The 12250-nt window shown below is 43.7% G+C and overlaps 1 protein-coding gene across 1 annotated transcript in view; it reads right to left on the bottom strand.

The window, feature by feature from the left end:
• The window catches only part of myo16 (myosin XVI), a 278895-nt gene that overhangs the window by 90780 nt on the left and 175865 nt on the right, over positions 1 to 12250 (bottom strand). Inside the window, exons 15-16 of the mRNA XM_055637409.1 lie at positions 3421 to 3568; positions 2333 to 2441 (exon numbers count right to left, since the gene is read on the bottom strand). Of these exons, the coding sequence (XP_055493384.1) occupies positions 2333 to 2441; positions 3421 to 3568 (257 nt within the window). The remainder of the gene's footprint in view (positions 1 to 2332; positions 2442 to 3420; positions 3569 to 12250) is intronic.

Raw genomic sequence — 12250 nt, 5'->3', positions numbered from 1 at the left:
TGGGAGAATTAACGGACGTTCCTTTAGGAAGGATATGAGGAGGAATGTCTTTAGTCAGAGGGTGGTGAATCTGTGGAATTTATTGCCACAGAAAGATGTAGAGGAAGTCAATGGATATTTTAAAGTCAGAGATAGATAAATTCTGAATTAGTATGGGTGCCAGGGGTTATGGGGAAAAGGCAGGAGAATGGGGTTAGTTGGGAGAGATAGATCAGCCGTGATTGAATTGAAGAGTAAAGTTGATGGGCAGAATTGCCAAAATTCTGCTCGTATCATTTATGGCCTTATGACATGACCTTATGATGGTGGAAGATTGCTTTTCGGATTGGAGGCTTGTGACTTGTGTTGTGCTTCGGGGTTCAGTGCTGGGTTTTGGTAGCTGTGTTTTGTTGTCATGTCTCCTGAGGGACCTCAGTTCAATGGGAGTTTGGCAAGTTGTTCTACTTGTAATCGTGATAGTGTTACTCAACCAGCCACCGTAGGTTGTGCAGTCCCTGATGAAATCCTACAGCTCGAGTCGGATCTTCTAAATAAATGGGTAATGGGGGGAGTGATTAAGTTAAGATGTATTGATAAGATTGTTTATTGGCTTGCATGGACTTTGAAGTGATTGCCTCTAATTTTCCTCCTCTTTCTCTGCTGCCTGTTTGTGTAAATATTGTTTTACACATTTGGAAAGGACTACTCCTCTATGAGCACAAAGTAGTGCATCATGACAACCTATTCAAGAAAGTGAAATCGAACAAGAATGATAGTACATATTTGTTGATCCTTTTGCTAACTAATAGATGGAAGTAACAATTGTTTGGCACTCAACTGCATTCAGGGACCCAAGGGAAAGGGTCATACTTCCAGCAGAGTTACTTCGGCCAATATCCCACCCAGTATCAGCCATGATCCAGGAATTACAGAAGTGGATGGGTAAAGATGGGAGATGAGGTAGTGAATTGTTCTGGGCAGTTTGATAAACCAAAGTCTCTAGCCACAATCAAAAAGTCAAGAGTGTTTTATTGTCATGTGTCCCAGAGAACAATTAAATTCTTACTTGCTGCAGCACAACAGAATATGTAATCATAATAAATGAAATAACAAAAACTCAGAAAAAAAAGAACAAACAATAACAGTGCAATAATAATAATTATAGTGTTGTAGTGTTTAATAGCCTGATGGCTGTAGGGAAGAGGCTCTTCCCGAGCCTGGACATTACAGTTCTCAGGCTCCTGTACCTTCTTCCCGATGGCAGTGGTGAGATGAATGTGTGGCCATGATGGTGTGGGTCTTTCATGATGTTGGCTGCCTTTTTGAGGCAGCGACTATGATACATTCCTTCGATGGTGGGGAGGTCCGAGCCGGTGATGAACTGGGCAGTGTTTACAACTTTTTGCAGTCTTTTCCGCTCCTGGACATTCAAGTTACTGAACCAGGGAATAAGAGACCCAGGCCAAGCCAGATCCAAGGCATTTTTTGATACCAAGAGCAGATTATCAGGTCTCGCTGGGCTACAAAAAAATCTTCGATAAAATGTTTAAATGTCCTGCAAGTAAGAATGTCATTGTTCTATCTGGGACATATGACAATAAAACACTCTTGAGTCTTGTTGGACCATTTGGTTCCACATTCTGGTTATTGTTGGGCTAGCCTCCATGAGATGGTTGTCAATACCTAACCAGAGCTTCAACATTGCTGATCAAACACTGATTAAATCACTGAACCCATTCAGCCATCTAAAGAAGGACTCTGCTTACTTCCAATGAGCATCCCAATAACCATGGGCAGTGTAAGATCCAACAAGGTGGGGAGGCAATAGAATCAGAATTCAAGCCAGGAATTATAATTCAAAAGTTTGTGATTCCAGTCGTAATTCTGATCTGGCCAGTGCTGGATTGCCATTATGGATTCTTCAGCAGCATGGAAATTCCTCCATATCCCAGTGCTGACGTAGACTGCAACAGGCTTAAATGAAATGGAAGATCACCTGTATTTAACTCTTCCTGGACTTGCCGTGGGGTTGCATAGGTCATATGGACAACTGAATGCCAGTGTTCCCCTTCAGACGTGCAGGCCACTGCCAGATCACTTTTAGCTGATACACTGGAGTGTGTCTGCCCCTTCCTAATTCAATCCCACAAAGATAAGGTATTGACAATAACAGGAGAGTTTGAGTGGATGCCAAACTTTCCCAAGCATTCGGTGCTTTGAATTGATTAGGAAAGTAGGTGGAATCAAAATGGGAAAATATTTTGAAAAGTCTTCACAGAATTGCCATGATGTTATGGATTACATCATGTTGGAAGAAAATATAATGATCATTTAGAACATGATAACATCTTACCAGATTGCTGAAACCCAGAGTGCACAAGGCTTGCTTCACAGCAAAAAACTTGTCTCTGTTTATTGCTACCTCGGATGCTGTTGGTTCTTGTCCATCTTGGTTCATGTATCTGTGATGAATAAAACAGCAAACTAGGCTGAGTGAATAACCTGGTGAAAATTGGCTTTATGCATTTGTGTAGGAAGGAACTGCAGATGCTGGTTTACACCGAAGACAGACACAAAATGCTGGAGTAACTCAGTGGGATAGGCAGCATCTCTGGGGAGAGAGAATGGGCGACGGTTCAGGTCAAGACCCTTCTTCAGACTGATAATCAAAAGAGAGGGAGACATAGAAGTATGGAAGGGTAAGGTGTAAAAATGAGACATCAAAGGGGATCAAGGGAAATGTATAGATCATTATTAGCTTGGGGAAGTTGACAATGAAGCATAGAGAGAAATAATGTAGTCAGGAAGATAGTCAGACTACATTTTATCTCTGTTTGCTTTATGGTTACCTTCTCCCAGATAACAATAATCTATTCTGCATTTACCTTGATCTCCATCTCCCTTGTCCTGTTTTCACACCGTACACTTCCTTATCTATGTATCTCTCACTCCCCTGACATCACTCTGAAGAAGGGCCACGACTCAAAACATCACCCATTCCTCTCTAGTGATGCTGCCTGTCCCGCTGAGTTACTCCAGCATTTTGTGTCTATCTTCAATTGAGCCATTTATAGTATTGGATACATGATAAGGGAATAACGTTTAGTGCAAGGTAAAGCTAGCGGCATGGTGCGACCTTACAGCGCCAAAGACCCGGGTTCGATCCTGACTATGGGCACTGTCTGTACAGAGTTTGGGTTTTCTGTGGGAGCTCCGGTTTCCTCCCACACTCCAAAGACGTACAGGTTTTGTAGGTTAATTGGCTTGGTAGTGTTAGTGTATGGGGATTGCTGGTTGGCATGGACTCGGTGGGCCGAAGGGCCTGTTTCCACGCGGTATCTCTAAACTATACAAGTCACTGTGGCTGCTATATAGAGTCTATGAAAGTACACGTGAGCAGATTATTAATTCTGTACAGAGAGAATATCATATTCCACATACCTGTGTGCAAAAGGATTGCTGAGGTACGAAGCACACTTTCCCTCAGTTGATAGGCCATCGGTCATCTGGTAGAAAATATTAAAATTGCACTGGTTTGGTGGTCGGGAGACAAGACGAGACTTCTCTAAGCAGTAGGCATGGACTCTAGCTGCAAGAAGAATTATTAGTTAATTTCTCAAGATTACATCTTTCAAAAGATGATCATATCATTAGATGAAAGTCCACAACAAGAATATAAACATCATGCTTATTTTGTAACTTTCATATTTGTTTGCTTCATTGAGATCTACAGAAATGATACAAAAAGATCTCTGGTTGCAAAAAAGGACTAATTCTGCTGTCTCAATGACATAAGGTCATGAGGTCATGTGATAGGAGCAGAATTAGGCCACTCGACCATCATGTCTACTCCGCCATTCAATCATGGCTGATCTATCTTCCCCCCCCCCCCCCACCCCCCACAACCCACAACCCCATTCTCCACCCTTCTCCTCACAACCTCTGACACCCGTACTAATCACCAATCTATCTATCTCTGCCATAAAAATATCCATTGACTTCTGAGGCAATGAATTCCACAGATTCACCACCCTCTGACTAAAGAAATTCCTCCTTCCTAAAGGAGTGTCCTTTAATTCTGAGGCTGTGACCTGTAGTCCTAGACCCTCCCACTAATAGAAACATCGTCTCCACATCTACTCTATCCAAGCCTTTCACTATTTACATGACTACTGTTTAGGAACATGATACATGAAGGGAATCAATCTACACATTTGTTTTCAAGGATGGAAAATTACAATTTGCCACATTGGAACCCTGTGATTGCTGAAGCTCCAGGGAGAATCTAATATATTTAATTTGCCTTCTGAGCTCATATTGAAATCTGGTATATCTACATTCATCAAGGATATTTAAACTTAACTGGGACAGCCCTTTTTAATGACATAATGCATCTTGGGAGAAAGGTTCAGTGCATTAATATTAAGGCGAAGGAAGTGTGGATCGCATCTGTCCAGGAATTTGTATGAAACAGGAAATGCATGTAGCGATGGCTTTAGTGCAGTGGGACAGAGATTGTCCCTTCATTTCAAATTCACTTCTAATTAAGGCCCGAGGCCTCAGATTTCCAGGCTTGGAAATGTCCTCTTGGCACTTTATTCGCACAACAGTCTTGGGAGTTTATTGTAGTTGTTGGGCCTGTACGTGCTGGAGTTTAGAAGAATCAGGGGCAATCTCATTGAAACTTATTGAACAGTGAAGAGAGTGGATGTGGAGAGGATGTTTCCACTAGTGGGAGAATCTATGACTAAAGGACGTTCTTTTAGGAAGGAGATAAGAAGTAATTTCTTTAGTCAGAGGGTGGTGAATCTGTGAAATTGTTTGCCACAGAAGGCTGTGGAGGCCGTCAATGGATATATCTTTAAGGCAGAGATAGATAGATTATTGATTAGTACGAGTATCAAGGCTAATGGGGAGAAGGCTGGAGAATGAGGTAAGGAGGGAGAGATAGATCTAAAATGGCCTAATTCTGCTTTTATCACTTATTTTCTTTTCAGTTTTGTTTATTCCTGGAACTAACAAACTTGCATTCTCTTGATGTGACTCATCACTACGGTGTGATTCCTAAACAATAGTCAATTTTGTATCAACATCATTCCTGATGAGTCATCATCATGCAGTACTTGAGTAAGTCATCAGAATTATGTGAACATTTCTGATATAATTTTTGGAACAAACTAAGTTACTTTCCAAACAATTATTTTGGATTACAGGAAAAATGTTCTCAAAGTTGGGCGAGTCCAGAACCAGGGGTCATAGTCTTAGAATAAAGGGGAAGCCATTTAAGACTAAGGTGACAAAATACGTTTTCACCCAGAGAGTTGTGAATTTGTGGAATTCCCTGCCACAGAGGGCAGTAGAGGCCAAGTCACTGGATGGATTTAAGAGAGAGTTAGACAGAGCTCTAGGGGCTAGTGCAATCAAGGGATAAGGGGAGAAGGCAGGCACGTGTTATTGATTGGGGACGACCACAATGAATGGCGGTGCTAGTTCTGCACCTATTTTCTATGTTTTTATGTTTCTATTAATGCACTGAGGTTCTGTGGTGAAGTTTTGGCAACTGAATCATCCTACCACAACCAGAGAGAGGTGCTGAACTACTATCTCCCTCATCGATGACCCTCGGACTGTCCTTGATCAGACTTTGCTGGCTGCACTAAACATTATTCCCTTATCATGTAAATGGCTCAACTGTGTTCATGTATTGTCTTTCTGCTAACTGGACAGTACGTAACAAAAGCTTTTCACTACACCTCAGTACATGTGACAATAAACTAAACCAAACTATACTTGCTCTCTGATATGATGACTTCCTCTCTCAATCTGCCAGCATTGCTTTTCCTTTCGTCCAAACATTGCCTTCATGTTGCATTGCTGCCTCTCCATTCTCTGCTCCCGATGAAGCCATTCCAATCTCAATCACACCTGTAGGACACAAATAATCTACATCTCTGGCTGAGGTAAACCAGTGGTGGAGTGAGAACTGCACAGGACTAAAAGAGACAGTTGAAGATTCACCGTAAAGCTGGAGTAAAGAAGGGTCGCACCCTGGCCAACTTCCTCTTCTCCCATCAGTCAAAAGGTGCAGAAGTGTGATAATGAACACCTCCAGATTCTTCCTAGCTGTTATCAGGCAACTGAATCATCCTACCACAACTAGAGATCAGTGCTGAACTACTGTCTATCTCCTTGGTTACCATCGAATGATCCTAGATCGGACTTTGCTGGCTTTACCTTGCACTAAACATTATTCCCTTACCATGTATCTATACACTGTAAATGGCTCGATTGTAACCATGTGTTGTCTTTCCGCTGACTGACTGGTACGCAACAAAAGCTTTTCACTGTACCTTGGTACATGTGGCAGTAAACTAAACTGAACCAATCTTGAAACTTGGCTTCTTTTAACATACACACAATTCACTTCCCTCCATTTCTTGTTGTCTCGAATGACTCCTTACACTGGGCCTTCCAGCCAGAGGAAGCATCAAATCCATATCCACCATGTAGTTTCAAATGAAACTTGTACATTTAAACAATACATTATTATTAACTCAAGAGAATGCAAGATTAGTCTGCTTAATCTCATATCATATTACATTCCACCATTTTAGGAATCAATCTGGAGAGAATCTACCGCAATTCCTTTCACTAGTCTTTATCTCTCTGACCAATGGTCTATCCAAATGCTTCAAGTAAAAATCTTGATAGATCATCAACCGGATCATTGACATTTCTGCCCAGTTCATTTTTGATCTTGTCCACCAACCTTTGCCTATTTTGTTAGTTGCCCAATGTAGTCAACTTTAACAGTGGGGTAACATAATTGCTGCCCATGCATTGTATCTGCCCCAGGGCTTCTAAAATATGACCTAAAATGGCCCCTATCAATTAAGGGTGGTTGACCAAATTGCTGGTCAGAATATTATTTTTACAAAGTGGAATGAAATGTAGCTTTATTGATCTGAATATTATGTGACTCTTTGTCATGGGGAACTGTGGCCCTAATGTCCTACCTTGCATTACAGTTGGTTGAGCAACATAAAATCTATATCTTTGGCAGTAAATGTAATATTTAGGGAAGTTAAATGTAATATTGAGCAGATTCCCTTTATGTGACATAAAGTCGCACGGCAAGGAAATAAGGCCATTTGGGGAAACTCATTCATGCCTACTAAGATACCAATCCAAGCAGGACCAAGTTGTCTATGTTTGCCCATATCCCTTTAAACCTTTTCCTACCTTTTTCTAAGGGCGGTCACGGTGGTGCAGTGGTAGAGTTGCTACCTTACAGCAAATGCAGCGCCAGAGACCCAGGTTCGATCCCGACTACGGGATGGTCTGTACGGAATTTGTATGTTCTCCCCATGACCTGCGTGGGTTTTCTCCGAGATTTTCGCTTCCCTCCCACACTCTAAAGATGTACAGGTTTGTAGGTAAATTGGCTTGGTAAATGTAAGAATTGTCCCTAGTGTGTGTAGGATGGTGTTAATGTACGGGGATTGCTGGTCGGCGCGGACCCAATGGGCCAAAGGGCCTGATTCCGCGCAGTATCTTTAATCTAAACTAAACTAAACTAAACTAAACTAAACTAAACTATCCATGTTTTTGTCTAAATGTTTTGAGACATCGTAATTCTACCCATCTCTACTGCTTCTTCTGGCAGCTCATTCAAAATACGTCATCTTCTGTGTGAAAATGTTGTTCCTCAGGACCCTTTTAAATCTTTCCCCTCTCACCTGAAATCCTGTCCTCTGCTTTGGGAGTACCCTACCCTGGAATAAAGACCGTGACTACCCACCTCACCAATACTCCTATTTAGAAAGAACTGCAGATGCTGGAAAAATCAAAGGTAGACAAAAATGCTGGAGAGATTCAGTGGGTGAGGCAGCATCTATGGAGCGAAGGAATAGGTGACGTCTCGGGTCGAGACCATCCTTCAGACTGATGTAGAGGTGGTGGGGGGGGGTGGGAAGAAGAAAGGAAGAGGCGGAGACAGTAGGCTGTGGGAGAGCTGGGAAGGGGAGGGGAAGGAAGGAGAAAGCAAGGACTACCTGAAATTGGAGGTCAATATTCATACCGCTAGGGTGTAAACTACCCAAGCAAAATATGAGGTGCTGCTCCTCCAATTTACAGTGGGACTCACTCTGGCCATGGAGGAGGCCCAGGACAGAAAGGTCGGATTCGGAATGGGAGGGGTAGTTGAAATGCTGGGCCACTGGGAGGTTAGGTTGGTTAATGCGAAAAGAGCGGAGGTGTTGGGCGAAGCGATCACCAAGCCTACGCTTGGTCTCACCGATGTAGTAGTGTAATTTACTCAGAGTTAGCAAATAGGAATTTCAATGAATTTCTAGAAAAGGTGCTGCACTTTAAAAAAATAGCTAACTGACAGAAAGCACAAGTATAAATCAGATGACATCTTCGTCACATTTCAAAGCGCCCTCAGTGCAGCAAAAGAACATGCACTTGGGCCCACGATTTCTGTGCCAAACATGATGCAAGACCATCACTTAACCCATATCCCTCCATTCCCTGAATATCCATAAGCATAATTAAAAGGCGTTTAAAGGCCACTAACATATCTGATTCAACCACTGGCAGCACATTCCTGGCACCCACCAACTAGGGTTGCCAACTTTCCACTTCCAAATAAGGGACAAAAGGTCAAAATAAGGGAAAAATTCTTGACGGCAATCCGTTGACCAACTCGGCCGTTGCTGGGTGAATGACGAGTTGGCCCGGGTGATCGACTGCACACAAAGCCCAGCCGGTGGGCCAGTTGAGGAGTTTTAGCCCGGGCCGCATGACATCGTGTGCAAAGTCCAATGGTCGGCCATGAGATGGAAGAGTGGTGGTGGTGTCGGTGGTAAGCGAAGGTCCGAAGGCTGCCGACCGATGGGGCCACGGGCGAGGCTCTGCTGCTGTACTCCATGGGCTGCACTACATCGGGATGGGTGAGGTGGGGTCAGAACCCGAGTAGTAGCAGTCAAATACGGGACAAGAGCCCTCACGTATGGGACAAACCAATTTAGCCCAATATACGGAATGTCCTGGCTAATATGGGACAATTGGCAACACTACCACCATCCTCTGTGTATAAAGCTTGCCCCACACATCACCGTTACACTGAGGTACCTCGTGGCAGGGCTTTCGTGAGGTGCCATCGGTGCGGTGCCTGCCCGGAATGTCCGTCAGTTGGCGGGACCTCGCCCAAATGCTTGGCGGACAATGGGATCAGGAACCTGTCTGAAGGTTCTTTGGTTGGCAGGATCGCCCGAAGGCTCGTCGGTCGGCAGGACTGTTAACCCACCCGAGGGCTCGTCTGACGGCGTAAACCGGGAGGGAGCTGGAATGTCAGACACGAGGACCAAGGACCGGTAGGTGGGTGAACTGGGGTAATCCCTCCAGTGCCTAAAAGGTCGGCTGCAGGAGGCGCCCACAGGTCACAAAGTTGGCCGGGCGAGGAGAGGAGATAGACGTCGGTTCACGCGAACTGCTCCAGTACATCGAGCGAGCAGGCCGACTGGACTTTGAATAATGGCACCAAATATGACGGCTCCAGCATGTGTAATGCATGCAAAAAGAATTTGACTGTGCAGTTGCATATGTTACAAGTGAAGCACTTTTGAACACTGTTGAACACTATTGAACACTGTTGAACACTGTTGAACACTGTTGAACACTGTTGTGTTGAACACTGTTGAACACTATTGAACACTGTTGAACACTGTTGAACACTGTTGAACACTGTTGAACACTGTTGAACACTGTTGAACACTATTGAACACTATTGAACACTATTGAACACTGTTGAACACTGTTGAACATTGCCCCTCTCACCTTAATGTTCTTTAGTATTTGATTTTCTGGGCAAACATTTCGGACTGTCTACCCTATCTATACCTCTCTTTATTGTATATACTTCTATCAGGTCTCCCTGCAATCTCCTATCATCATCATTCTGGTAAACCTCTGCACCCTTTCCACAGCCTCCACATTCTTCCTGTAATGGGGCAACCAGAATTGTACACAGTGCTCCAAATGCTTCCTAAGCAAAGTCCTTTGAAGTGGCAGCAAGACTTCCTTATGCTCAGCGCCCAACCTGTGAAAGCAAGTAAGCATAGGCTTTCCTTACCACTCTATCTACTTGCTATACCACCGGGTGGCACCAGTAATGGCTGCCTCGCCAACAGTCTGTCTGTCCGTTCCTTCTTTGTGGTTTAATAATATGTTACTGGTATGTTTTTAGTGTTCTTTAGCTTGTTTTATGTGGGGGGGGGGGGGGGGGGGGAGCTTGGGGGAAACATTTTCTAATCTTTTACCTCGAAGGATATGCAATTTTTTTCTGTATCGTATCACCATTCCCACTGCAGCCTAGCATCAAGGAGTTGGCGGCTTTTGCTGGAGACCGACTTTGAGAGCTCCACCACAGGTAGCCTACGGGACTTTAACATCGCGGAGCCCGCGGCCCTTTTGCCAGGGATCGATCTCGGAGTCCAACCGTGGGCGCTTGTGTTCATGTTAACTTTTATGCAGTTGTGTATTTTGGTACTTTTTTTCCCGTGTGGCAGTATGGTAATTCGCATATCACTGTACCTTAATTGGTACATGTGACAATAAAAGGCTTTTGAAACCTTTGAAATCTTATGGAATTGGACCCCATGATCCCTCTGTACATCAATGCTGCTAAGGGCTAAGCCATTAATTGTATGTTTTCTCCCTCAGTGTGACATCTCAAAATGCAACATAACACACTTGCATGGATATAACTCCATCTGCCATTTCTCCTCCCATTTCTAGTGCTGAAATGCTTAGGTGTAATCTGGTGTAATCTGCACATGTACTACCCAACCCATTTACATTTACCTCCAAGTTATTTATATATACCATAAACGGAAGCGATCCCAGCACAGGTCCCTGTGGAACTACAATGGTCCAGCCTGAATACTGTCCTTCCACCGCAACCCTCTGTTTCCCATCAGTAAGACAGTGCCGATCCATATCTGGAGTATTGTGAACAGTTTTGGTCTCCTAATTTGAGGAAGGACATCCTTGTGATTGAGGCAGTGCAGCGTAGGTTCATTAAATTGATCCCTCGGTTGGCAGGACTGTCATATGAGGAAAGATTGAAACGACTAGGCTTGTATTCACTGGAGTTTAGAAGGAAGAAGGGGGGTCTTATAGAAACATATAAAATTATAAAAGGACTGGACAAGCTAGATGCAGGAAAAATGTTCCCAATGCTGGGCAAGTCCAGAACCAGTGGCCACAGTGTTAGAATAAAGGGGAGGCCATTGAGGACGAAGGTGAGAAAAACCTTTTCACCCAGAGAGTTGTGAATTTGGGGAATTCCCTGCCACAGAGGGCAGTGGAAGCCAAATCACTGGGTGGATTTAAGAGACCGTTAGATAGAGTTCTAGGGGCTGGTGGAATCAAGGGATATGGGGAGAAGGCAGGCACGGGTTATTGATTTTTTGGCTTGAAGGGCCGAATGGTCCTATTTTCTATGTTTCTATTCTATGTTTCATAGGACCAAGTCACTCTTAATTCCGTGCATCCTAATCTTCTGGTTCAAACTACTACACATGCTTTGCATCCATGTGGACAATATCCAACACCCTACCTTCATTATATCCTTAAAAGATTGTCAATTTAATAAGACATGCTCCGTCATTTACAAAGCCATGCTTACTCTCCCTAATTAACCCATTATTTTCCAAATTAGATAAATGTTATCCTGAAGAATCCTCTCCAATAGTTTTCCTACCACGGATGTGAGGACCACCAGCCTAGAACTTCTTGTATTCTCTCTGCTTAAATAAAGGAATAACATTAGCTACTCTCCAGTCCACCGGGATCTTGCCTGTTGATAGTGAAGATGCAAAGATCTTCATCAAGGCTCTTGCCATGTCCTCTCTTGCCTCCATCCAATGATCCGAGATAAAGCCCATCAGGTCCTGGAGATTTATCCACATTAATGCTCTTTGTGAGCCCCAATACCTCCTCCTTCTTAATCTCAAATGGACCTTTAGTTTAGTTTTAGTTTTGTTTAGAAATACAGCAGGAAAAAGGCCCTTTGGCTTTCCAAGTCCGTGCCGACCAACGATCCCCGCACATGAACACTATCCCACATACACGGGAGAATTTACACATACACCAAGCCAATTAACTTGCAAACTTGGAGGTCTTTGGAGTGTGGGAGGAAACAGATCTCGGAGAAAACCCATATGGTTACGGGGAGAACGTACAAACTCCGTACAGACAGCACCCG

The sequence above is a fragment of the Leucoraja erinacea genome, chromosome 6 (genome assembly GCF_028641065.1).
Source record: "Leucoraja erinacea ecotype New England chromosome 6, Leri_hhj_1, whole genome shotgun sequence".
Lineage (NCBI taxonomy): Eukaryota > Metazoa > Chordata > Chondrichthyes > Rajiformes > Rajidae > Leucoraja > Leucoraja erinaceus.
Note: the sequence above shows the minus strand (reverse complement) of the source record. Positions and strands in the feature narration are given on the sequence as shown.